Here is a 23,956-nt window from a genome sequence, read left to right on the forward strand (position 1 = left end):
ACGATTAATTTTTTTAATCACTTGACAGCCTTTATTATTATTATACATTAAATTTAATCTAAAAGGAAATTGGAATTCTAGTTGAGCTAATAATATACTTGCAATGCCCCAAACATGTGTTTGATCCATTAGTGTCAGGATAAGAGAAGAGCTGTATTAGATATTACATGATTTCTTACTGCACGTTGTGGTTATGTCTCTGTCTGCAGTTGCTACCTGCCAACTTTTTTAATACAAATGATAGTATGGAAAGATTTTAAACAGTGGAGGGGAGCAATGTTCTCTGCTTTAGTCTTCATGGTGTCATCAACAGTTATAAAAACAACACAGAAGGTCAAATTCAGTGCTGGGGCAAGTGGCTACAACTCCACTGGCTTCAAAGGAGTTATGCCCACTTGCAACAGCAACAAATTTGGTCTAGAAAGTTGAATTCACGATTTGGCAGGTAAGCACAAAAGAATAGTGATTTGAACATTCAAATTAATTCTTTTTTCATTTTTAAATCGGTGGGCTAGACCCTAATCTGGGGTAGATCACAATATTGCCATTACCCAGTGTTCAGAAAAAATGAGAAATCAGACCCCCGAAATCAGGGGACTGGTTTAGTAATCATGAGAGTTTCAAAATAATGAATGTTGGGTTCTTTCTGGTTGGCCTTTTGCTTTTTTGAGCCTTATGGTTCTCTTGTGTCATATTTTCAAGCTTTTCTCTTAATCCTGAGGACTAAGATCTTCCTTTTTTTTCTTAACTGGAAGCTCAAACTCTCACACAATGCCATGCCTCCAGGATGTGGGTTTTAAGATAAACAGTAAATAGCATGAGACTCACAACAAAATTGTGAGAGCTGGCGACACTGATCAACTCAGCCCAGCCCTGGATGAATATTCTGTGAGTGATTTGGTATTTTAAGCAGAAAAATAATCCCTTTTTAAAGCTCTTGATTGTATAAGTATCATGCACTAGGTCAGACTTCGATCTCATTTACGCCAGTGTAAATCCACTGTATCTCCATCGGAATCAATGGGGTTGCATCAGATTGACATGTGTGTAACAGAGAGTAGAATCTGGCCTAGGGTTACCACCTGTCTGGATTTTACCTGGACAGTCCAGGTTTTGGCTTCTGTGTCTAAGTGCCATCTAGCCCATTAATTTGAAAATATACTTTTGGGAGGATTTCAGCATGCATGAAAGGTGACAGGATCGGTAAATATCTTTGAGGCTCTGGGTAAAATTCAGCACAGTCAGCATTCTGGTTTTGGGGAAATGACTCATGTAACTTTCACAGGTTAACATGCATTTTTTTCCCTGAGTGTTTTATGAATTCTGAGTCACTGAATTTCCTTAGGCTCAATGGCATTTAGCTGGCTCATACCTATCTTTAAAGTTTTCAGGGCTTATGTGCAATGATCTTATTCTAAACGTTAGTTCCCCTTTCTCTTCTAGTCTTCCACTGTAGCTGCCTGGATAGCAACAGTCATCCAGATTCTAGTGAAAGGGATGAGACACTTCAATATGTGCTGGATCTGCCTGGAACATTAGGCAGGAGTGACACAGCTAATGAAACTTATGGACCTTGATTCTCCATTCATTAGAATGACACTGCCAGTAGGGAGCAGAGAACAAGGCACCTGACTGCAAGTCTACTGATAGAGGGAACAGGATCCTCAGCTGATGTAAATCAATGAATCTGTGTCAATTTATACAGCTGAGGATGTTACATCTGTGCAAAATGAGTATGCAGACCATATCCTCAGCTGGTGTGAACAATATAGCTCCATAGCTAGGGATCTAGCCTAATCATATTAATTTTGATGGTTTTACACTTACTTTGAACTGGTCCTGGTGCAACACCATCAGCTCTGGTCACTCTAGCTGGCACTTTGGTCTTCCAGAGACTGTGCATGTTTGATGATGATGAAGGTGATAGACTAAACTCTTGGTCTGATTTTCAGAGAAGGTGAGCACCCACATCTCTCATGTACATCAGTAGGGAGTGAAGGACCTGGGCACCTTTGAAAATCAGTCCATATTTTGTGCATAGCTGTACTTCTATATCATTCAATGTATGGCCTTTGCTCATCATAGACTGACTAATCCAATGCGGTAACTATTTGTTTTTTATGATGTTGAGGAAGTGTGTAATCCATGAGTTTGGTGTACTATTTAATAGCAGATACAGCGGTGAACATAAGGTGACCAGACAGCAAGTGTGAAAAATCGGGATGGGGGTGGGAGGTAATAGGAGCCTATATAAGAAAAAGACACAAAAATCAGGACTGTCCCTATTAAATCGGGACATCTGGTCACCCTAGGTGAACAACAACGGTAAAGTGATTTCTCCTTACTCCTGCAGTGCTGACATTCTGTTGGGCTTGTGCAGTAACACTGCTTTTATTTCTTAATTCAGATGGATGAAATCAAGGCTAAAGACAGAATTATCTTTTCCTTGGAGAAAGAACTGGAGACTCAGACGGGCTATGTGCAGAAGCTCCAGCTGCAGAAGGAGGCTCTGGATGAACAGCTCTTCTTAGTGAAAGAGGCGGAGTGTAACATGAGCAGTCCCAAACGAGAGATCCCAGGAAGAGCAGGAGATGGGTCAGAGCACTGTAGCAGTCCTGTAAGCAGGTTTAAATGTAATCCAAAATACAGACAATGGGCTTTATTTGGGTTGCAAAATTATTTTGCCTAATTCCTGCATCATTTTCATGTTGCTATAGTAGTTAAGTCTCACTCTGTGAAGTGTCTTCTAGTGGTAATTCTAATTACAGGAAATAGTTCTTGGCATAGGAAATGTCTGCTGGACTAAACTATTCAGGGCCTATTTCTTTACTTACACTTTTGTGCAAAGCAGATTTAAGAAGATAAAGGCAGTTGAGAATAACAGTGTTTTCCTTGTTTTCCAACCTGAGGTTCTTTCTGAAATAACCCTCCTAAGTAGAGTTGTTCAGAAAATAAGGGGGAGGAGGGTGTTTCTGAGCAAAATTTCTACAAAAATGAAACATTTTTAGTTTTTGTCAAAATTTTCATCAGAAATTTTTAATTTTTAATCAAAAACAAAACCAGAATTTTTATTCCAACAGCTGAAAAATGAAAACTTTCATCTGAAAATTGTCAGAAACCAAAAAATATTCCCATGGAAAAAATGTTCAAGGAAAGCAGGCACTTTCTGAGAAAATTTTAAATCAACAACCTAATTTTCCATCAAAAAAGTTCCAATGGAAAAATTTTGACCAGTTCTGTTCCAGTCTAGTAACCCCTTCTATGAATTTTCCTTCTCAGATATATCTGCCAAAGTCCAAAGGAAGCTGCCCTCAAGGCTCAGTGTTAGACCTACCCAAGTTTCTTCCTTGCAAATGTTTGTTTCCCTTTGCTTTGAGCAGTTAATGCTTCCTGAGCCAATGAGTTGAAACCAATGACCTGATCTTGCACCTTATTACACCAGTGCACACTGAGTGTAAGCTGCTACCAACAGAATGGCATGCCATTTGCACCCATGTTGCACATGAATCAATGACCACACAAGCTGCATTGGATAGTACAGAATGAGGTCCATGCTGTTTTAACTTTTGCCCAGCATCTCGGTACTTGTGACAGACATTGTAAATGATGTCAACCTTACAAATGGGTTTTGTTGAATTAGAAAATGATGGTGTGTTAGTCTTCTTTGTGAACATTCCAGTCCATTTGTTTCTTGTCCAATGGACAGTTTCAGAGGAGCTAGAAACTAAATGTTCGTTCTTTCTTTCAATTTACAGGATTTACGCAGAAATCAGAAGAGAATGGCAGAGCTGAATGCCACTATCCGCAAGCTGGAAGACAGGAACACACTGCTTGTAGATGAACGAAATGAACTGGTGTGTGCTCTTGTCTGTGTCAGATTGGGGATTCGAGGAGCTATAAAGAAAGGAAAGAAGAGGAGCCTCTAAGGGTGTTAGAGGCAGAGAAAGTTCATGCTGTAACCACCCACTACCTCTAGGACCCAGGGGCATGAGGGGGTTGGAAATGGCATTGTGATACTCAGGTAGGCTCAGCTGCCTCAAGGCCTAAGCGAAAGACCACTGAAGGCAATAGCAAGTGGCTTGGGATGAGGTCCTTGGACATTAGTCCACCACATTCACTGCCCTTCTGGTATTTGCTGTCTCTTGTGTTTCAATTTAACGCGCTACCATTCTGTGTATCATGGAATGCCTGAGAAAACACCTCAGAAAGCACAACATGGTAGCTCATTAGATTTAAACCCACGAGGCAACAGTGGGCTGCCAAATGAATCTAGCTCCTGCATCTCCTGGCCCCACTCACCCCAGCCAAAGGGCTTCCTCAGAGGGCTCTATGGATGATGGTTACATTAGAATTTCTGTTGGGCTCTATGTCCCCTGCCAGTCTACGGCTCAGGTCCACAGTTCATAGGGGGTCTAAGCTTAATCTGCCACAGGTCAGAGGGTTCTTGAGGAACCTACCAGGAAATTTCATAGTAACCCTGTCAGCCAATCTGAGATGGATTTCCTGTTTCACTGGTGACATGTTTTTTCTAGTTCTGCTACAGACGAACAGCCCACAATCCCTGAACTCCAGCAAGGACACTGTGTCACAATAAATAAATTGGACTGATAGGGCCGTGATTCTGATCTCACTAATTAACCATTGACTTCAATGGAGTTACACCAACATGAGATCACAGTCAAAATTGGTGAGCCTTTCTTTATTCACTGCCTTGACCTTTTTGTATCAGGGGCTCCTGAGCAAACAGCAGCATCTGGTCAGTATACTGTAAATCAAAGACTGACTGTTTTTCAACATTTTTTGGCATATAAGAATAGCCAGGTTGAGGACAGTATACATAGCAGATCTATACAGAATGGATTACAGTGTTGCCTGATTTAGGAGGTTAATATTATTAATTTGGATAGTAGGGGTTATAGACTCGCCAATTAATCTGATCAGAAGATAATAAGGTTTCTGTCCCAGAATCAGGCTACACAGAGTATGCAAAGGACCCTTGGGGGAATGACAGGACGCTCACACTGAGGCAAATATAGTCTGAAAGATTTTTATTGAGATAAATGGAATTATAATTAAATAGTAATTAAATGGTATTATATACTATAAAGCTTTTGATTAATATACTCACACCCTTTCTTGATGACCTGGTGACAAGAGACAAAGGACCAGCCTCGCCTCAGGTTCCTTAATTCTTGAATTAGACGTGCAGAGTTTAGAAGAAGCTAGAGCTAAGAACTACTGCAGCTAACTTAGGGCTTGTCTACACTACCGGCCAGATCAACGGGCAGCGATCAATCCAGCGGGGATCAATTTATTGGGTCTAGTATAGATGCAATAAATCAACCACCGATTACTCTAGCATCGACTCCAGTACTCAACCAGAAGCACAAGGGGAATTGACAGGACAGCGTCTCCCACTGACACACCGCAGTGAAGACACCACAGTTATTCACATAGCTGAAGTTGTGTAACTTAGATCGATTCCCCCCCCATGTGTAGACCAGCCCTTAGAGTTTTACTTAACTAAATGATTTAAAATTTAAAATTAAACTAACAGACTAATAAACTAAGAACGAAGAAGCTTGGAGTTTAGAAACTTAGAAAACAAGCTCCGAAGCACAAAACTTAGAAAAACCCTCAGAAGCTTAGAAGTTTAAACACTTTTTTGGCAAGGTGGGTCACCCTTTTTTATAGGGCTTGAGCACTCAGGCCTTCCTGCCATGTCAAAACTTAGTGTTCTCACCCACAGAAATGCTGGGGTACATTTACTCCATAGGCTGGTATGTTTGTATGTATTGATGACATAAGATCATTCTTACATTTGTTATTTTTGTCCTCCCGACTATTTCAGTTCTTTCCTTGTGGTGTACCTGTTTACAGAGGGTATGAGCTTCGGAAAGTCCCCTATGCCAACCAGCTTCAACATATCCTTTATCTATCTATGTTAAAGGCGACAGCCATATATGGACCTTATGCCTTAACTCATCACTTTTTATCTAGGTGAATGGTCCTAAACATATGTATACTAACTTTGCTATCTGGGTGAAAGGTCCCAGACATATGTAGCCTAACTTTGCTATTTGGGTGAAAGGTCCCAGACGTATGCGTGCTAACTTTGCCTTAGTTCAACATACAGAATGTGGCCTATGGGTCCCTTGTGTTACAGCCAAACTACTTTAATATAAACCTATAAACCTATTATAATAAAACAAACAATCAAAACCATAAGAAAATAAGAAACCTATAAGAAAAGATATATAGGCAAGCAAGCAGGCTAGCCCTAGAGGCTACAGCAGTAAATTCATTCCTTTATCAGATTGACTCTTAGAATAGGATAGGTATGCCTTTAAGGCCTTGTCTATACTTGCAAGTTGAAGCTCATTAAATCAGCCCCAGGTGCCCTAACTCCTGACGTGTCCACACTGGCAAGTCACTTAGAGCACCCAGACCCTGCGGCTGGAGCGCTCCTGGTAATTTACCTTCACAAGAAGCATAAAGGTTTCTGTGCCTGCGCCAGGGTGTCAGTATGGATGACGTGTTGCATTGCTGTGCTGTGACTGGCCTCTGGAAACGTCCGATAATCCCCTGAAGTCAAGTGGCCACTCTGGTCATTGTTTTGAATTTGGATGCAGGCATGCAGATATCCCCTTTCAAAGCTCCGTTTCTGACAGAACGCATGCTCATCTGCTCTGGGAAACAAAGCAAACCATTACAGTGGAATGCTCCTGCTGATGAGGCAGGTAGAGGGTGTGTGTGTGTGTGTGTGTGTGTGTGTCAGTGTGGAGACTGTTTGTGTGTGGGGAGAGACAGTGTGTGTGTGTGTGTGTGTGTGTGTGTGTGAGGCACAAGGGGTGAGGGGTGGTGTCAGGTTTCACCCTTCCCCCCGCCGCTGTCTGAACTTACAAGATAGCATGCTGACACACTTTGCCCCCCAAAACACACTGTCTTCTCCCTCACATACACACAACACTCTCCCTGTCATACTCCCTTCCACTCATTTGAAAAGCAGCTGAGCAATCTAGCAGGATGCCCATGGAACAATGGGATTGGGAAACCTGCATCATGTGATGCTGTGCCTGCCCCATTAGGCATTGCAAACTCTTTCCAAAGCACGCTGCAGCCACTTGCACACTGGGATAGCTACCACAATGCACTGCTCTCTGTGGTGTTGCAAGAGCTGCTAATGTGGACATGCTCCACAGTCACAAGGAGCACAGTGTGAACACACAGCAGCACTTTCCCTGCTGCTGTCTCCGAGGGCTGGTTTAACTCCTGGAGCTCTACATTTGCAAGTGTAGACATAGCCTAAGTGCACATCAGTGCTTTTCGACCTTCAGCATTTCTGGAGTTGTGGTAAAAGATTAAGGTTTTGAAAAGCAGAGCTGTTTCCATTACGTTCATCATGGAAGCAGTAACCATAGTTAATTCAGCATGTGTTAATATAGATATCTTGTGTGCCTCTATGGTATTAGTTAATTAATACTTGTAAATGATGTCTTACCAATATTTTGTCTTACCAACATTTCAGTAATACAGCAAAATGCATTACTTGTATTGATTTGATTATGTCTCTCTCTCAAAAACTTGGCTTCTAAAAGATGATACCATTAACATTCACCCTACTTTGCTCTTATGGATATAAATTTTTAAATTACTGAAGTCTTTTTTATAATGAGAAAATGCCACTTCTTTGACAATGACTCTAAACAGACCTTAGATAATGGGCGTATTTATTAAATAATACAGTATGACTAAGTACTGTGCCATGGAAGGAAAACACCCAAAGGACAATGGAAAAGGGACAAAGGGCTTGATGCCTAAAATGTGGCAACTTGAAATTCCTCCTTCCCAGCCAGAAAGGAATGTTTTGTTTTGTCTTTTTAAAAGGAACCCAGTGTTATTCAGTGGAACTCATCATGTAAGGAAGAAGGACATTTAAGTGGCTAGGAATATAGACATGGGAATATTAGAACATGCTGCTACCTACAAAAATGCCTTATTGCTGTTAAGCAATGGTTTGATTAAAATAAACCTACTGTTTTATACAAATATATATGGTCTGTTGTCCATCAAGAGCCCAAGCTATGGATGTGATATTTACTATCAGCATGACTTGGGACATTCAAGGACCAATCCAGCTCTTTCTTTGGGTAAGGAAGTCAGTAAGACACAGTCAACAGGTTCTACTCCCAGCTCTGCTTCTGACCTGTGGGTGACCTTGGACAAGTCATGTTGTCGCTCCATGCCTCAGTTTCCCTATCTGTAAAAGGGGGATAAAGATATTGACCTCCTTTGTACAGTGCTTTGAGAGTGCTATATAAGAGTTAGATGATATTATTCTGTCAGTTCCAGTTTCCATTTTGTTCAGGGCTTTGTTGGGACAATAGTCACCTGGGAAGGAGAGAGAAGGCAAGATCCCATAGCAAAGGAAGGAAAATCCATTTTTAACCTGTCATTATTATTCATTATTACAGTTGAAACGTGTTCGAGAAGCTGAAAAACAATGCAAACCTCTCCTTGAAAGGAACAAGTGCCTCACCAAGAGAAACGATGAACTGATGCAGTCTTTGCAGCGCATGGAGGAGAAATTCAAAGCAATCACAAAAGAAAATGTAGAAATGGTTGGTACTGAACACCAAGCAAAGATCTGTGTATATATGTACACTTCCACAGGCTTAGAAGCGCTCTTTCATAAATTAGATTTACAGGCCTTCACCACAAAAAACAGCTGTCCCCTCAGTTCATGTCTTACTCTGAAATTTTCCTTCTGTCCAAGCCTGGCTGTAATTACTTTATGGAAGGGAAAATATTAAGAGCTACATTTTCAGCCATTTTTATGTGCACATCTGTGGCAGATAAAGAGCATCATCTGCCTCACAGAACCCCCACACATCAGCCTGGTGCATGCATCATTTGTGGGCATAACTAGATGCATGTGGAAAAGTGGGCATACAAATGTGAAGTCTGGAGCTGTAAACTGCACCACAAATGGAAGGCCTGGAGCTGTAAATTTCACCCCAAATATTTGTTCTATTCTGTGTGGTTGCTACACTTTTTCACATGTTGGAAAAGCTCTCTTCTTTATAAATCCATTAACATGGAACTGCTGCAGTTTTCAAAGGGGGTATAACACTTCCTCACACTCATTTTGATGTTGCTTTGGCATTAATAATATGCACAAATAATATCTATGGCTACAGCCAGGAATAGTGCAGCCAGGTGCTGAGCAGCCTTGCCCCACGTAGCATTTGCTAACGTATCTCATCCCTGATTTGTGATTTCCACTGCACATCACTTGAGCAGGCTGGTTGCTTTTCCATGTGGGTGCTGCTCCACTGGTGATTAGGATGAGACTATCAGATTCATTTTACTTTCTTCTGCAAGCAGGGATTTGACATCCAGCTTAACAGAGGTTAAAGTTACAGGGTTAATCTACCCTAAGATTGTGTAACCAATCCATGTCCTGCAAACAGACAAAATTAATGTTGACACTATAGACATTACAACACTTGTTCTACAGCTCTACAGACTTCTACCACTTCCACTCAAAGAATTCTCCCTCGTGCTTTCTGTGTGCCAGTTACTAGAGGGCAACATCACATATATCTAGATAGTAGGGCTGTCTATTAATTACAGTTAACTCATGGGATTAACTCAAAAAAATAATCACAAAAAAAAAATTAATTGCAATAGAATACCAATTTTTCTACATTTTCAAATATGTTGATTTCTATTACAACACAGAATACAAAGTGTACAAGGCTCGCTTTATATTATCATTTTTATTACAAATATTTGCACTGTAAAATGATAAAATAAGAAATAGTATTTTTCAATTCATGTCATACAAGTACTGCAATGAAATCTCTTTATCGTGAAAGTGTAACTTACAAATGTAATTTTTTTGTTACATAACTGCACTCAAAAGTAAAACAATGTAAAACTTTAGAGCCTACAAGTCCACTCAGTCCTACTTCTTGTTCAGCTAATCACTAAGACAAATAAGTTTTTTTACATTTACGGGAGATACTGCTGGGTGCTTTTTATTTACAATGTCACCTGAATGCAAGAACAGGCGTTCACATGGTTGCAAGGTATTTACATGCCAGATATGTAAACATTCGTATGCCCCTTCATGCTTCAGCCACCATTCCAGAGGACACGCTTCCATGATTATGTTAATTAAAAAATAGTGCATTAATTAAATTTGTGACTGAACTCCCTGGGGAAGAATTATATGTCTCCTGCTCTGTTTTATCCGCATTCTGCCATATATTTCATATTATAGCAGTCTCGGATGATGACCCAGCACACGTTGTTTGATTTACGAACACTGTCACTGCAGATTTGACAAAATGCAAAGAAGGTACCAATGTGAGATTTCTAAAAATAGCTACAGCACTCGACCCAAGGTTTAAGAATCTGAAGTGCCTTCCAAAATCTGAAAGGAACGAAGTGTGGAACATCCTTGCAGAAGTCTTAAAAGATTAACACTCAGGTGCAGAAACTACAGAACCCGAACCACCAAGAAAGAAAATCAACCTTCTTCTGGTGGTATCTGACTCAGATGATGAAAATGAACATGCGTCGGTCTGCTCAGCTTTGGATCGTTATCAAATAGAACCTGTCATCGGCATGGACACATGTCTTTTGAAATGGTGGTTGAACCATGAAGGGACATACGAATCTTTAGCGCATCTGGCACATAAATATTTGTGACACTGGCTACAACAGTGCAATGCAAATGCCTGTTCTCACTTTCAGGACATTGTAAACAAGACATGGGCAGCATTATCTCCTGCAAATTGTAACTGAACTTGTTTGTCTGACTGATTGGCTGAAGTAGGACTGAGTGGACTTGTAGGCTCTAAGTTTTATATTGTTTTATTTTTGAATGCAGTTATTTTTGTACATAATTCTACATTTGTAAGTTCAACTTTCATGATAACGAGATTGCACTGCAGTACTTGTATTAGGTGAATTGAAAAATGCTATTTCTTTTGTTTTTTACCGTGCAAATATTTGTAATAAAAAATAAATAAAAAGTACACTGTGTATTCTGTGTTGTAATTGAAATCAATATATTTGAAAATGTAGAAAACATCCAAAAATATTTAAATAAACGGTATTCTATTATTGTTTAACAGTGCGATTAATCACAATTAATTTTTTTAATTACATGATTAATCGCTACTAATTTTTTTAATTGCTTGACAGCCCTACTAGATATTCTCATGCAGAATAAATTACAACTTAACTCCCTGACATTCTCCCTTTTTTACAATTAAGGGATGGTAAAGAGTAGTAATGTCATGACAATTTTGCATCTGCTCCAGATTTAAAAGAACACGAAAACATTGCCTGATTTTTTTATTCCAAAAGGGGGGATTTTAAAATACTGACTTTCACTCTATCTTCCTTTCTTTATATATATATATATTTCGTCTTCTACACAGAGAGAAAAAATGACATCACACCCTCCATTGAAGAAATTAAAATCTCTGAATGACTTAGATCAAGCTAACGAAGAGCAAGAAACTGAATTTTTAAAGCTTCAAGTTATAGAACAACAGAACATAATTGATGAGTTAACAAGGGTACGTCTAGCCCATCAGGAATTAAAAGCAATGATATCTAACTGACATCTTCATCTCATAACAGACAGGATTTGAGTGGTAACATTTTAATAAGAAGAATGCTTTATTATATCTAGGATCTGAATTTTAAAACCCAGTCTCAGAGTACAGTTTTGTGGGTGCAATTATGTGTGGGCGCAGTTTGTGTCATTTTGTAGATATGTGTAATCCAGTCATCAGATGTCTAAATGACAATTAGCTGTAAGAAAAAATTAGTTGAAGAAAGAAGAATGATGTCTTATTCAAAATCAGGTCCCCAGTGAGTTTCACAAAATGGTATCCTAAAAAGTTACATGATCAGTAATATAGTTCCAGGATTCAATAAAATAGAAAACAGCAACCCTAAAATAGATACACTAGTTGCAGAATGTCTTATACAATTAGATATATGCAATATAGTGCAGAATACAGATGCAGAGTTCTGTATAGGGAAGAGAAAAAAAATAAGTTTGCAGATGAGAAATAAAGTGACTCAGAAAGAGAGAGGATTGTTCCAGATTTTGGAAACTGAAGAGGGAGAAGGCTTTGTACCCCCAGCAGGAAGACTGGTTTTAACTAAGAAAACAGGGGCCTCTCCTCAGTTTTAGCCTTGCCAAAAGGATACATGCTTCATTGCACTGTTCACTCCATCAGTAATGCTGTAGATCTGAATCTCGGGTACATCAGTGAGGTTAAGAAGTGCTGATGTTAGAATCCCCTTAACAAGCCTCTGATGTGACATAGAAGCAGATGTTGTTAGACAGTCATTCACTAGTCATTTGGATACAGCTCTTAATGTTCAATGCCCCTTTCCAGGACATTTGCAAGATGATATGAACACAATCAGATTCCAAAGAAAAATCTGTTGCATCTTCTAAAACACCCTGCTCGGACACCAACATGAAGTCAACAGTAACACAGCCCAATGACTTTGTGATAGACAGAGATCAACTATGCATCTGCAGACAAGGCAAACAGTATACTTCAAGTCTCATGGCCCCATCCCACTCCCCCTGATGACCAGGCCCTGTACAAATTGTTTAACAGAAATGACAGCTACACTACATAAGTAAATAGCTGGAGCTTCTTTTCAGATGTCATTATTTCTGGTCACCCTTTTGACCTTAAATAGCAATGTTCTGCACAAAGAACTAGGTCCTCAGCTTGTGTAAATAACACTAACTCAATTGAAGTCTATGGAACTATGAAATATCGGATCATGTAATTTCTTAACTGTATTTTCCAGGATAGGGAAAAACTGATTCGTCGCAGGAAGCATAAAAGAAGTTCAAAGCCAATTAAGGTAAGAGGAAAACTAGACTGTCTTACTGTATTAATGCCAGTGGGGTTTTCAGGAAAACAAACGAACAGTGAAAACCTGAAGAAACAGATGATGTTGGGTTCCAATAAGCTCCCTCAGCAATGCAGTTCAAAGGAATCTGAATTTCTTTGGAAAAGCTTTTAAATCCTATTTTTCCTTTAAAATAATATAATTATTTGCCACTTGTTTTTCTGTAGATACCAATTTCAGGTCCTGTTGGGATCAGAATTTTGTCCTGAGAGACTCTTCAATCTGTCTGCTGTTAATACTTATACTGCAGGGCCAATCCTGAAATCCTTATTCACGCAAAACTCCCACTGACTTTAATATTCTTGTGAACTGAAATCAGGGCCATCCTTAGGCATAGGCAAAATAGGCAGATGCGTAGGGCCTCACTCTGCCTGGGGGCACCACCCTGCAGGCAGCCCAGACAGACGGGAAGCAGTGGAGCATGTAAGAGCAGGGCTGCTGGATCCTAGAGTGCTGCACAGTCTGAGGGAGGGGATTCGCTGCTGGGGTCTCTGGGAAGGGGAGAGGGTAGGGGTTGGGGAAGGAGCTCACCTGTGAGTCTGACTCTTTCCCCCCGGCTGAGGTGAGGTGAGGCAGGCTCTGCGGCTCTGGAACCAGTAGCCTTTGTTGTCCCCCATAACATCCATTCTTCTCCCCCCCTGCCCCACGGAGCACCCCCTCCTTTCTCCCTCCTCCCCAGGAGCATCCCTCTCTCTCTTCTCCCTCCCTTCAAGAAAAGAAGCCGCAAAGTGGACTGTCGCTATAAAATAGGGGATTCTGATCACTGTACCTCCAATCCCTATCCTGATTTTTCACACATCTGGTCTAACCCCAGCCCGCCTGTGTGACTTCCAATCCTGGCCTCGCCATGGCAAGGAAAGCTGAGTACACTTTCACCTTACTATTCCTCGCAGTAGGCACAGCCACGGCAGCCTCTTCCCTCACCTACCCTCCAAGCACCTCACGCCACCCAGCCCGTCGAACGCCGGAGGCTCTCTGTCCTGATTTTTCACACTTTCTGTCTGGTCACTCTAGGTGGGGGTAATTGGTGCCTATATAAGACAAAGCCCCAAATATCGGGACTGGCCCTATAAAATCAGGACATCTGGATCTGGCCACCCTAGCTGGGGAGCGCCTCTCCCCCAGACTGGCAGCTGCCAGCTATCCATCTCATCCGGGGGGAGCTGCACAGGGCAGGATGAGCTGCTGTGCCTCCATGGGTGCCCCGTCCCTGAGATCAGATGCTGTGCTAACTTCACCATGGTTGGTAAGGCTGGTGGTTGTGCCCATTGGCGTGTGATTGGACCTGAGGGTTTGCTGCTGCTGTTGCCACTCTGCACCCCAAGAGGTGGATTTTGGGGTCCTGCAGTTTTCCACCTATCTCCTCCTCTACTGCAGTTGTTGGACCAGCAGGCTGGGGGTGAGCCAAGCATGAAAGCAGTACCGCGTTGCATTTAGATTGTCATTTAACAACTTTGTTGCCAAAATTCTTGCTAACAATCCTGAATCCAATTTCAATATATTTTTTTTAAAAAAATCAATATCTTAGCCAGAACAGAAAATTAAGTTGTTGACAATTATTAGTGACAGGTTTGGTCTGAGGCAGGGAGTGGGCCAGTTTTCATCAGAGAAACAAAAAATGTTGACTGACTTTCCTATAGCTTGTTACTCCTGATAAGAGCCCTCCAACAACTGTAATATGCTCATCTCCTTACTAGTGTATAAAGCAGGGGTCGGCAACCTATGGCACACGTGCAAAGTGGCAGGTGAGCTGATTTTTGATGGTATGCAGCGGCAGCTGAGCGGCTCAGCCCATCACTGCTCTGGGGTTCCGGCTGCTGCCCTATTGCCAGCTGGGATACCAGCCATCGGCCACACTCAGCACCTGCTGCTGGCCTGGGGACCCCCAAGGAACCCAGGCTGGCAGTGGGCTGAGCAGGACCGGTGAAGACCTCAGATAATAACAATGGTTGAGATATCATCTGAGGAAGTTTATGAAGCATTGGTTGCTTATTTCGGAAGAAGCCAGGCCGATCCAAAAGCTAAAAGTGAAGCACAGTCATTGGCCTCTGAAATGGCTTCAAGTTTGCTGCCAGTCTGGGTAATGGTGCCAGCAGCACTCTTGCCTTACTGCTACTCAAGGTTCTGGCTAATGCAGAGCCCCAATGATATGCAACTTGAGTCAGGAGCCTTAGCTAAACCGGCCCCACTTTTTAGCCTCCTGCCAGAACATGGGTGAAAGAAGCAGGTTACAGCAAGAGCTTAGCACAGGCACTGAGGGGTTGGCCAAAATTTCCATGTGTGAATGTGCAGGAGCTTTGGTGGACAAATCAGAACCCAGAGCAGCATGAGCCCGGATAGACGATCCAGAAAAGAAATTTGAGGTTGATTTTTCTAGGGTTGTGATGGATAAAGCAGTATCTGCCCCATCAAGGTTTAATACCTTGCAAGTACACCATGAACAGTTTGGATTTTGTATGACAACTAAATCAACTAAATAGGCCAGAGACTAATGACAAAGTGGCAAGGACCTAGAGAGCCTCCTGAAGCACGGTGATAGTTTTTTTTTTTTGATTTAAATGGTATTGAACTGTATTGAAGAATTGAGTACACTTCATATGTTGCACATGCAAATCTGATGGACATTCTACTGAGTTTATTCATACCAGCAAACACTGTGTTACATATATCCTAATGTGTACATTGCCACTCGTATTCTACTGACAATTCCTGTAACAGTAGCATCAGGAGAATGGAGTTTCTCAAAACTAAAGCTCATTAAAAACTATCTCCGCTCTACAATGAGTCAGGAACGCTTAACTGGTCTTGCCTATTCTTGCAATCGAACAAGACATCACTTTGTCTTTGTCATACGATGACATTATTCCTGATTTTGCAGCCAAAAAAGCCAGAACGATTGCTTTTAATTAAAAGCTAATCCTTGTTTCAATACCTCTTCATAGAAATTTCCAATAAAATGTTGACAAATTTAAAAAATGATATTATTTGCATCATTCTGTCAAAACAGAATTTTTTCTATAGTGCTACTTCTTTAGTGCTAGTCCATCAGCATTAGAGTGTGCTTCATTAAGTTAAACTGGTTTTAATAACATGCATGTGGCAAGTTTTCCAATAGTGTAAGCTTATGTTTGTGTTGCTCAGAGCAAGTCAGGCACTGGGGCACCAGTTTAATAATCTTGTCTAGGGCACCACAAATCCTAAGGACAGCCCTGACTGAAATCCCTGGCTCAGATCCTAAGCAGCACTCAGCTCAAAAGAGAAGAAGGGTGCAGATGCCTTAAGTCATTTGTGGTGCTCTGATCCTCAGTCTAGTTCAGTCCAGTCCAGTCCCTGGAATAATTTAGAGCAATCCAAGGGATGAGCTAATTTACACCAGCTGCCAGTGCTTCCATCCACTGGGTTTAGGGAACCCCCAGCCATGTTTCCTGTGCCTTAGAAACTGCTAGGTTAGCTCTGTGCCACCAGAGGACTCTCAAATGGCCAGATTCACCAGGTCAGGGCAACTTTTTTCCACCAGAATAATGCAAGCCTGTCCTGTCATTCAGCAGAATCAGGCCCAGTAAGTCCTATGGTAAATTGAGGTACTGTCACATAACTTCATTAAGGATTTTAAGGTTGCACACAACAGGCAGATCTGAGGCTAAGGAATGAGCCCAACATGTCCATTCTTAACTTTATTTCTAAACAAGCAACCAGAAATTGTACTGCTCAGCAGGGTATGGCAGTGCTCTTCATTCCAAAAAAAATACACATACACAAGGATTTCTCAGTATCTTTAGTTTATCTCTTCTGCATGACTCAAACAGTGGGGATTTATTAGAGGACTGTAATCTGACAGCATCAGAAGAGAAAAGTGCTGTAGTGCAAGAGTGCATCTTAAATTCTTACTGAGCCATCTGTCTGCATAACTATACTACTGTGTGTGCCAAGCATCAAATGCTGAAATCAGTTCCCTGAAATCCAAACCTGCTGGTTAAGCAGCTCTACCATCATAGGATGTGACTCATATTTTTTTCTGTGATGCGTTTAATTCAGTCTAGATGGCAGGATATTCAGCCTTAACCAAAACATGTAGTGTGAACAGCATTCTCGCTGAAGTAGCAGTTACCACACCAGTTTTACTTTCGTGTAACTCCACTGACTTATTCAAGATATACAGTGAGAGGAGAATCAGGTTCATCATCTCAGTTCTGTACAACAGGACACCTCTGGTATTGTGGCATTCTCCTTACAGACAGAACTAAAAAATGGTGGCCTTGCTCTGAACAGCTTTATATAGTAACAACATACGATTCTATTCCCTTCAGATGAGGGTGAAGGCTTCTCTCTTGGGATATTGATACTCTCTGATGCTATATTGTCTGATAGTTTTAGACTGCAGGCCAGATGCTCAACGGATATGAATGAATTAGCACAACTCCATGGACCTCAGTACACGTGCTGATGATATGGACCTATGTCTGGTTCCTTTCAGAGGGATCTGGTGTTTGGAAATGCAACTCATGGCTCTTCTTTCATGTCTTGTGGTTCTTTTAATGTTTCTACCAAAGTGTTTTTGGAACAGGCTAACACTGTCCCATATACAACCCTGTGCTATTTGCCTCCAAAAGGAGTTCAGAAACCACATGTTCTTCCTGTTTTAGAGACATATAGTCGATACTGTTTTTGGCTATGATGATGACTCCATGGACTCTGAAACCTCATCCATGGCCTCGTTCAGAACAGACAGAACACCAGCAACCCCAGACGATGACCTGGATGAGGTAAGAATTGGCTGTCTCGCTATAATCGGAGCTAGATTTGGAAGAGAAATTAGTTTGCAAAACAAGCAGCCAGGGCCTCAAACATGGGGTGTACAACGGGCGCTGAGCTCTTCTGTCAATTGGGCCTCAATTTTGGATATGGAGATCTTGAAAATCTAGCCCTGAGCTCTTTGAAAATCTAGCCCCTAGAGCCTGCAATAAATATGTAAATTATCTGTATTGTTAAGCTTAGGTTTCATTTCTTTTCAATTACTTTGTTGAAAAGTACTTGTAGCTGGTACTAGTCTGGCCAACCAGTTCAGCAGTCATGTCCACCAGGCAGGAAACTGAGCCCTGAATCAGTTCCTTTGGGTAGTTCCACAAACTTGCTTTTCCCAGTTCACCTTGAATATCCATGGCTCTGTCCTCCCCCTCAGTTTTTCAGAGTCCACAATTCTCTCCAGGCCCTGAAAGTCCTTAACTGAGATCCCAGCATTGTACTTCCATTAGTAATGACCCACAGACATTCTCATGTACTGACACCATGAGCCTCATCAGGGACAGAACACAGAGGCCTTCAGCACTAAAGGCAGAGAACGTACCACCTAAGCTGAAGTAGAGCTCTTTTACCTGCCTGGTAGTGGAAGACAGGGGAAAATCCACTAGCGGAAGCCATGATCCCATGTACAAGCAAGCCCATGCACTACAACGTGAATGATGTAGTCATTCCAGAAGGCACCCACAATGCTTCTTAGGAAAAGGTACCCAGACAGAAAAACTTCCTATCCACTCACAGTCCTTCAAGCATTGTGTGGCAGGGAGGATTTTGGGGACAACAAATTTGTTTGAATCTGTACGTCTCATTGCTGATGCAAAAGGTAATGACGGGCCTTGAGCCAGAGTCTACTCTCACAATCTGGAATAATTCCACAGAAGTCAGTGAGCCATATTTACTACCCAGATCCCTCTGGCAAGCGCAAGTCACACTTGGTGCAGGAGGGTAGCAGTATAATTTGCCCACACCTCCTGCTTTGCCAGGATGTACAGGCCAGAAAGTGGCAGGGGCTAGCTGGGAAGGAGGCAAGGCCAGAACACCCAGCAGATGTACTGATTCAGTGTATCCCAGCCCCAGCCTGATTCTAACAGTCCCCCTCCAGGAGTGAATCTCTCCTCAGATTTAGCCACCCTGTCAGCACAGAGAATTACAGATTGTATTTTCCTGTGCCTGAACAGGAGAGTCAAACCTTCTTAGTGATATGGAGTTACTCTGGATTGACACCAGTGTCACTGAGAAACGTGGTAGAAATCTACAAAGCCTTGTGATCCAAGCAGCCCTGGTCTGTTTTCCTGACAACTTGCTAAATCTGATATAAAAGTGACTCCAGACCCAGAATGGCCAGAATCTGAAATAGACCACCACCATGAGTTTCTTTTAGATTAAAAATCCATAAATATTTTCTAAATTCCACATCTTTACCACCACTGCAACATGCTCATTACCAATCTGCTTTGACTCAAGCACTTTGGTTGACAATACATGGTAAAATTGGAAACCTACGTTGGCCACAACAAGCCACATTTTAGGCACTTCTCTCCTTTGCAATGCTCCTGTGTCTGCTGCTTATACAGCATGTTCTTTCTGTTCATATAGAGTTTAGCAGCAGAAGAATCAGAGCTGCGATTTCGACAGCTAACAAAAGAATACCAGGCCCTGCAGAGGGCATATGCATTACTGCAGGAGCAGACTGGAGGTATCATAGATGCTGAAAGAGAAGCCAAGGTCAGTCTTTGTCTGAAGGGGTGGAGATGTGTTCAGCTGCAACTAGAAGCCAACGCAGCCAAACCTCCCAAAGAAAAGATCAAAGTGGCATCTAAGACACGGTTGCTAAATGACAGTTTCACTCATTTGCAGAACCTATTTAAAGGGGCAACATTATTAAAGATGGACACGATGGATGGACCCATAATCTATTTACCTGCTGAGCCAGGAAAAATGGGTGATTTTGTACATTGGTACAGACAGTTCCCCTTTTTGTGCATTAGAGTGCAGGTTTTTGCAGGCACAAAGGACACCCGTAGGTTTTTGTGGGTTCAAACATTTCATCTTCTTTTGAACATGCGTTTGAAAGTCTTTAACAGGTGGATGTGGTTATTCTGTTCAAAGTTGCTAATTATCCAGTTTATATTAAATCTTCCAAGACTAAAAGATTTCCCATCTGTAGTGTGGGGATAATTTATTTCTCTCACCTTTTTCCTATCTTGTCTATTTAGAATGCAATCTCTTCAGAGGAGGGACTGCCTCTTGCTGTGGTTTTGTACATTATCTAGCACAATAGAGCCCTGATCTTGGTTGGTACTACTGTAATACAATGAATAGCAATTAGAAGATTTGGGGCCTGATTCTCCACTGCCTAGGCCCTTGTGTCATAATTTATGCCAGTGCAAACCAAGTGTAACTCGTAGCGTTTTACATTCACTTTGTAGGAGGCCAGACTGTTGTGCTCAGTTTCCTATGCATTGAAAATCCAAAAAAAGGTATTTCTGCATGTTACCATTTAACGGTGTAACTGACTTTAACAGGCACAGGAGCAGCTCCAAGCAGAAGTCCAGAGGTATAAAGCAAAAATAGAAGATCTGGAAACAACTTTGGCACAAAAAGGACAGGTAGATGCTTCGTAGTGGGTATTTTCTATTGTTGTTTTGGACTGTAGCTAATCTCTGCTTCTGCTCACATATGCATGAATCCAGGCATTCAGAGGTCCTGGGTATAGTATCTTGTTTGCTTCATGAGTTTTGCAGGACAGTAGCGAAACAAGCAGTTACTACTGTGGTGTAGCGATGCTTCCAGGGTTGGGTTTAGAGTTTTTACTGCACAGATGAGGATTGGATTACAGTTGTCCTTCAAGAGACCCTGGAGAATTTTTAGTAGCGGTAGCCACTAGCAAAATAAGTGCTTTGTGATCCCACTCCAGCTAAGAGAAAAGATATCAAAGAACACACATCCTTTCTTGTCATGTTGAGAGGCAGAGACATTATTGTAAACAATATTTTGCATTGCAATAACAATTTCTGAGCCTGATTTTATCCTGGTAAATCTCCATCAAAGTCAATGGAGTTACACCAGATTTATATTGATGTAACAGAGATCAGACTCTGATTTTTCAGATCTTTACAAAGCCCAATTACAGTTTATTTAAAGTTCTTTATAATTACATATTAATTAAACCTCAAAATCCCAAAGTAGTTGGGGGAGAGGGGGAATCACTTCACCTACCATTAAAATGCAGACTTCTGGGTAGAATATCACATCTATTTAACACCACACAGGATCACTGCAGAACACCTGAGTACAGGAAATGAACATTGACTATATTTGAAACTGCAGTGGGAAGTTAGGTTGGTAGAAGGCTGGGTGGGACAATGAGATTAATACCCGTACTCTTAAAAAATGTGCCCTAGGAACCACAAGTGTTCATGATCCCATTGTACATCCCAGTACAGTAACAGCACGGCTGTGACTCCATCATGGGGCATTGTTTCTATACTGGCTCAAAGGGAAGGAGCACCACATTCTAATGAAAAGACTTAATGGGTTCAGAAGCTTTGCTACTAATTTATAGATTAATATATTGTTATGAACACACAGCTACTATAGATTCTACCTCTGTTAGGTAGAAAAAAAGCCATCACTGTAATATCCGACACTGCACATTTGTTAATCATGTTCAACTTCACGTGGACTCCCGGGCTAAGCACTGAAATAGGTACCCAATTATTATTGTGTTACTTTACCAAACAGGATTCCCACTGGGTAGAAGATAAACAGCTTTTCATTAAGAGGAACCAGGAGCTTTTGGAAAAGGTAAGCTCTAAGGCCTCAGGTGTTAGGGGTTTTTAGGGGGTACAATATGCATACACATTATGGATGTGGAATTTGGTGCTTATGAATGTATTGAATGGTGTGGGCAGACTCTGCTATTCTATTCCTAGATTTGCTCACACAGCTCTTCATACATAGCCCACGCTTGACATGCACAGTCCCTGCAGCAACATCGCTACTCCAGACCTGGGACAGAGACTGCCAATCATGTTACATTATGCTAAGTCTCTACCGTTGCTATATGAGGCTGGATATTTTGATCCCGTGCTTAAAGAAGTAAAAAAACAGTGTTTCTAGAAATAAAAAGCATTCCCTCCTTGTAGCATCAGCACTCTTTACTATGGAATATATATTGGGAAAATTTGTCAACAGTGTCTAAGTGACTTAGGAATCTAAGTGCTGTTGACTTTCAATGGCACGTAGGCTCCTAAATCACTTACATGTTTTTGAAAATGTTACTTATAATCTTTTAAATTGAGAGTTTCAAAAGTGGTGAGTGAAGTTCCCCCTTCCCACTGAATTTCAGTGGTTTGGGGGTTCATACAGTGAAACCTCACTATAACTTGATGTTTGGGGTCCAAAAAATTCCATCACGCTAAATGTGGGGTCACGGTATAGCGGGGTTTCAAGCCAGTCAGTTTCAGTCAGTGGTCCCCAACTCGGTGCATTGATGTGCGCCGCCTAGTGCCTAGTGCCTAGTGCCCAGCAGGGGAGAGGAGCCGTGGCCCCACGCCTGCCGGGGACAGAGAACTCCAAGGCTGCGGGCGCCAGTGCTCTCTGTCCCCAGCAGGCGCGGGCCGTGGCATCTCTCCGGCTTCAATAGGAGCCGCAGCCCCACGCTTGCCGGGGACAGAAAGCACCAGCGCCAGCAGCCCTGGAGTTCTCTATTCCTGACAGGCACAGGGTCACGGCTCCTCTTGAAGCCGGAGAGAAGCCGCAGCCCTGCACCTGCCAGGGACAGAAAGCACCAGCAGCCTCGGAGTTCTCTGTCTCCGGCAGGCACGGGGCCGCAGCTTCTCTCCCCTGCTGGACACTAGGCAGGGGCACATCAACATCCCGGCAGGTGCCATGGCGTTGGGGACCACTGGTATTAGGCCTTAAAGGGGAGCCAACTCATGATCGCGTTATATGCGATTTCGTTTTATGGTGGGGCGCGTTATTGCGAGGTTTGACTGTAATTCCTTTGAAACTTCCAGCCATTGCATTCTATGAGCTTTATAGAGTTTTTTTGTTTTCAAAGTTCATCTGTAAAATAAAGTTTGATCAAAGTAAAACAGCAAGTTTGGAAATATCTTCCTGTTTGGGGTTTTGCACTGTTTGAACTCTCTTAATGCTTTGAGCTGCCAGTTCCTATCTTTGCGTTTTGGTTTGTTTTGGAAACAATCAGTGGTTTTGAAATGGCAGCACAAACCATGAACTCAAATATTTCTACTAGATAGAAAAACTGGAGGCAGACAACAGCCGATTGCAACAGGAGCTGCAGGATGCCAGAGACCAGAATGAACTGCTGGAGTTCAGGAATCTAGAGCTTGAAGTAAGAAATTGCAGTTTATCATTCTCGGATGAACAGTTTGAGTGTCTGACTATAGTTAGAGCAGGGGACTGAGAGAGTCAGGAGACATAGGTTCTAGTCAGAGGAGACACATGGTCCCCATCCCCACCCCCACCCCCACCCCCGATTTGCTGCTTGGCTTGGACTGAGCATGCTCACATGAACTGAGCTTGCTTAGTAACATCTGCTAAAGCCAGTGCCTTCACTCTGCTCACCCACTATTGGAGGTATGGTTCTAGACTTGTCTCCACTTCTGATTCACTGTGTAACTTCAGGCTTGTCACTTGACCTCTCTGTGTCTTAGTATCCCAATCTGTAAAAGGAGGATAAGGAATTCCCCAGATAAGAGGCACTATACAAATGCAGATTATTATCATTATTGTTTCACACACAGTAGTGTCAAAACCAGGACAGTGCTTTTGATGTTTTGTTCTATCCTGGTACAGCGCCTAGCACATAGGGTCCTGGTCCTTAACTGGCACTACTGCAATACAAATAATAACTAATAAAACAACAACAACAGAGTCTGCAGGCAGAAAGTACCTAGACTAACCAACCAAGTCCAAGCACAGCCATTTTAGAGGCACTATACCCCCACTCAGGCCATCTCCACTTGATGATCATCTCTTATTATGACTTTAACAAGAGTCACTCAAGTTTATACCAGGGCTGCCCAGAGGATTCAGGGGGCCTGGGGCAAAGCACTTTTGGGGGCCCCTTCCATAAAAAAAAATTGCAATATTATAGAATACTATATTCTCCTGGGGGCCCCTGCGGGGCCTGGTGAAAATTAAGATGAGGAGGGTGACTCTGAGC

The 23,956-nt window shown here is 42.0% G+C and overlaps 1 protein-coding gene across 1 annotated transcript in view; it reads left to right on the top strand.

Annotated features, from left to right (window-relative positions):
- Positions 1–23,956, top strand: part of JAKMIP2 (janus kinase and microtubule interacting protein 2) — a 110,242-nt gene that overhangs the window by 70,091 nt on the left and 16,195 nt on the right. The window contains exons 4-13 of the mRNA XM_032801486.2: positions 2,408–2,617; positions 3,756–3,854; positions 8,475–8,621; positions 11,457–11,597; positions 12,862–12,918; positions 17,610–17,729; positions 19,360–19,488; positions 20,289–20,372; positions 21,508–21,570; positions 23,024–23,122. Coding sequence (XP_032657377.1) covers positions 2,408–2,617; positions 3,756–3,854; positions 8,475–8,621; positions 11,457–11,597; positions 12,862–12,918; positions 17,610–17,729; positions 19,360–19,488; positions 20,289–20,372; positions 21,508–21,570; positions 23,024–23,122 — 1,149 coding nt within the window. The remainder of the gene's footprint in view (positions 1–2,407; positions 2,618–3,755; positions 3,855–8,474; positions 8,622–11,456; positions 11,598–12,861; positions 12,919–17,609; positions 17,730–19,359; positions 19,489–20,288; positions 20,373–21,507; positions 21,571–23,023; positions 23,123–23,956) is intronic.

Source organism: Chelonoidis abingdonii, chromosome 7, assembly GCF_003597395.2.
Source record: "Chelonoidis abingdonii isolate Lonesome George chromosome 7, CheloAbing_2.0, whole genome shotgun sequence".
NCBI classification, from domain to species: Eukaryota; Metazoa; Chordata; order Testudines; family Testudinidae; genus Chelonoidis; species Chelonoidis abingdonii.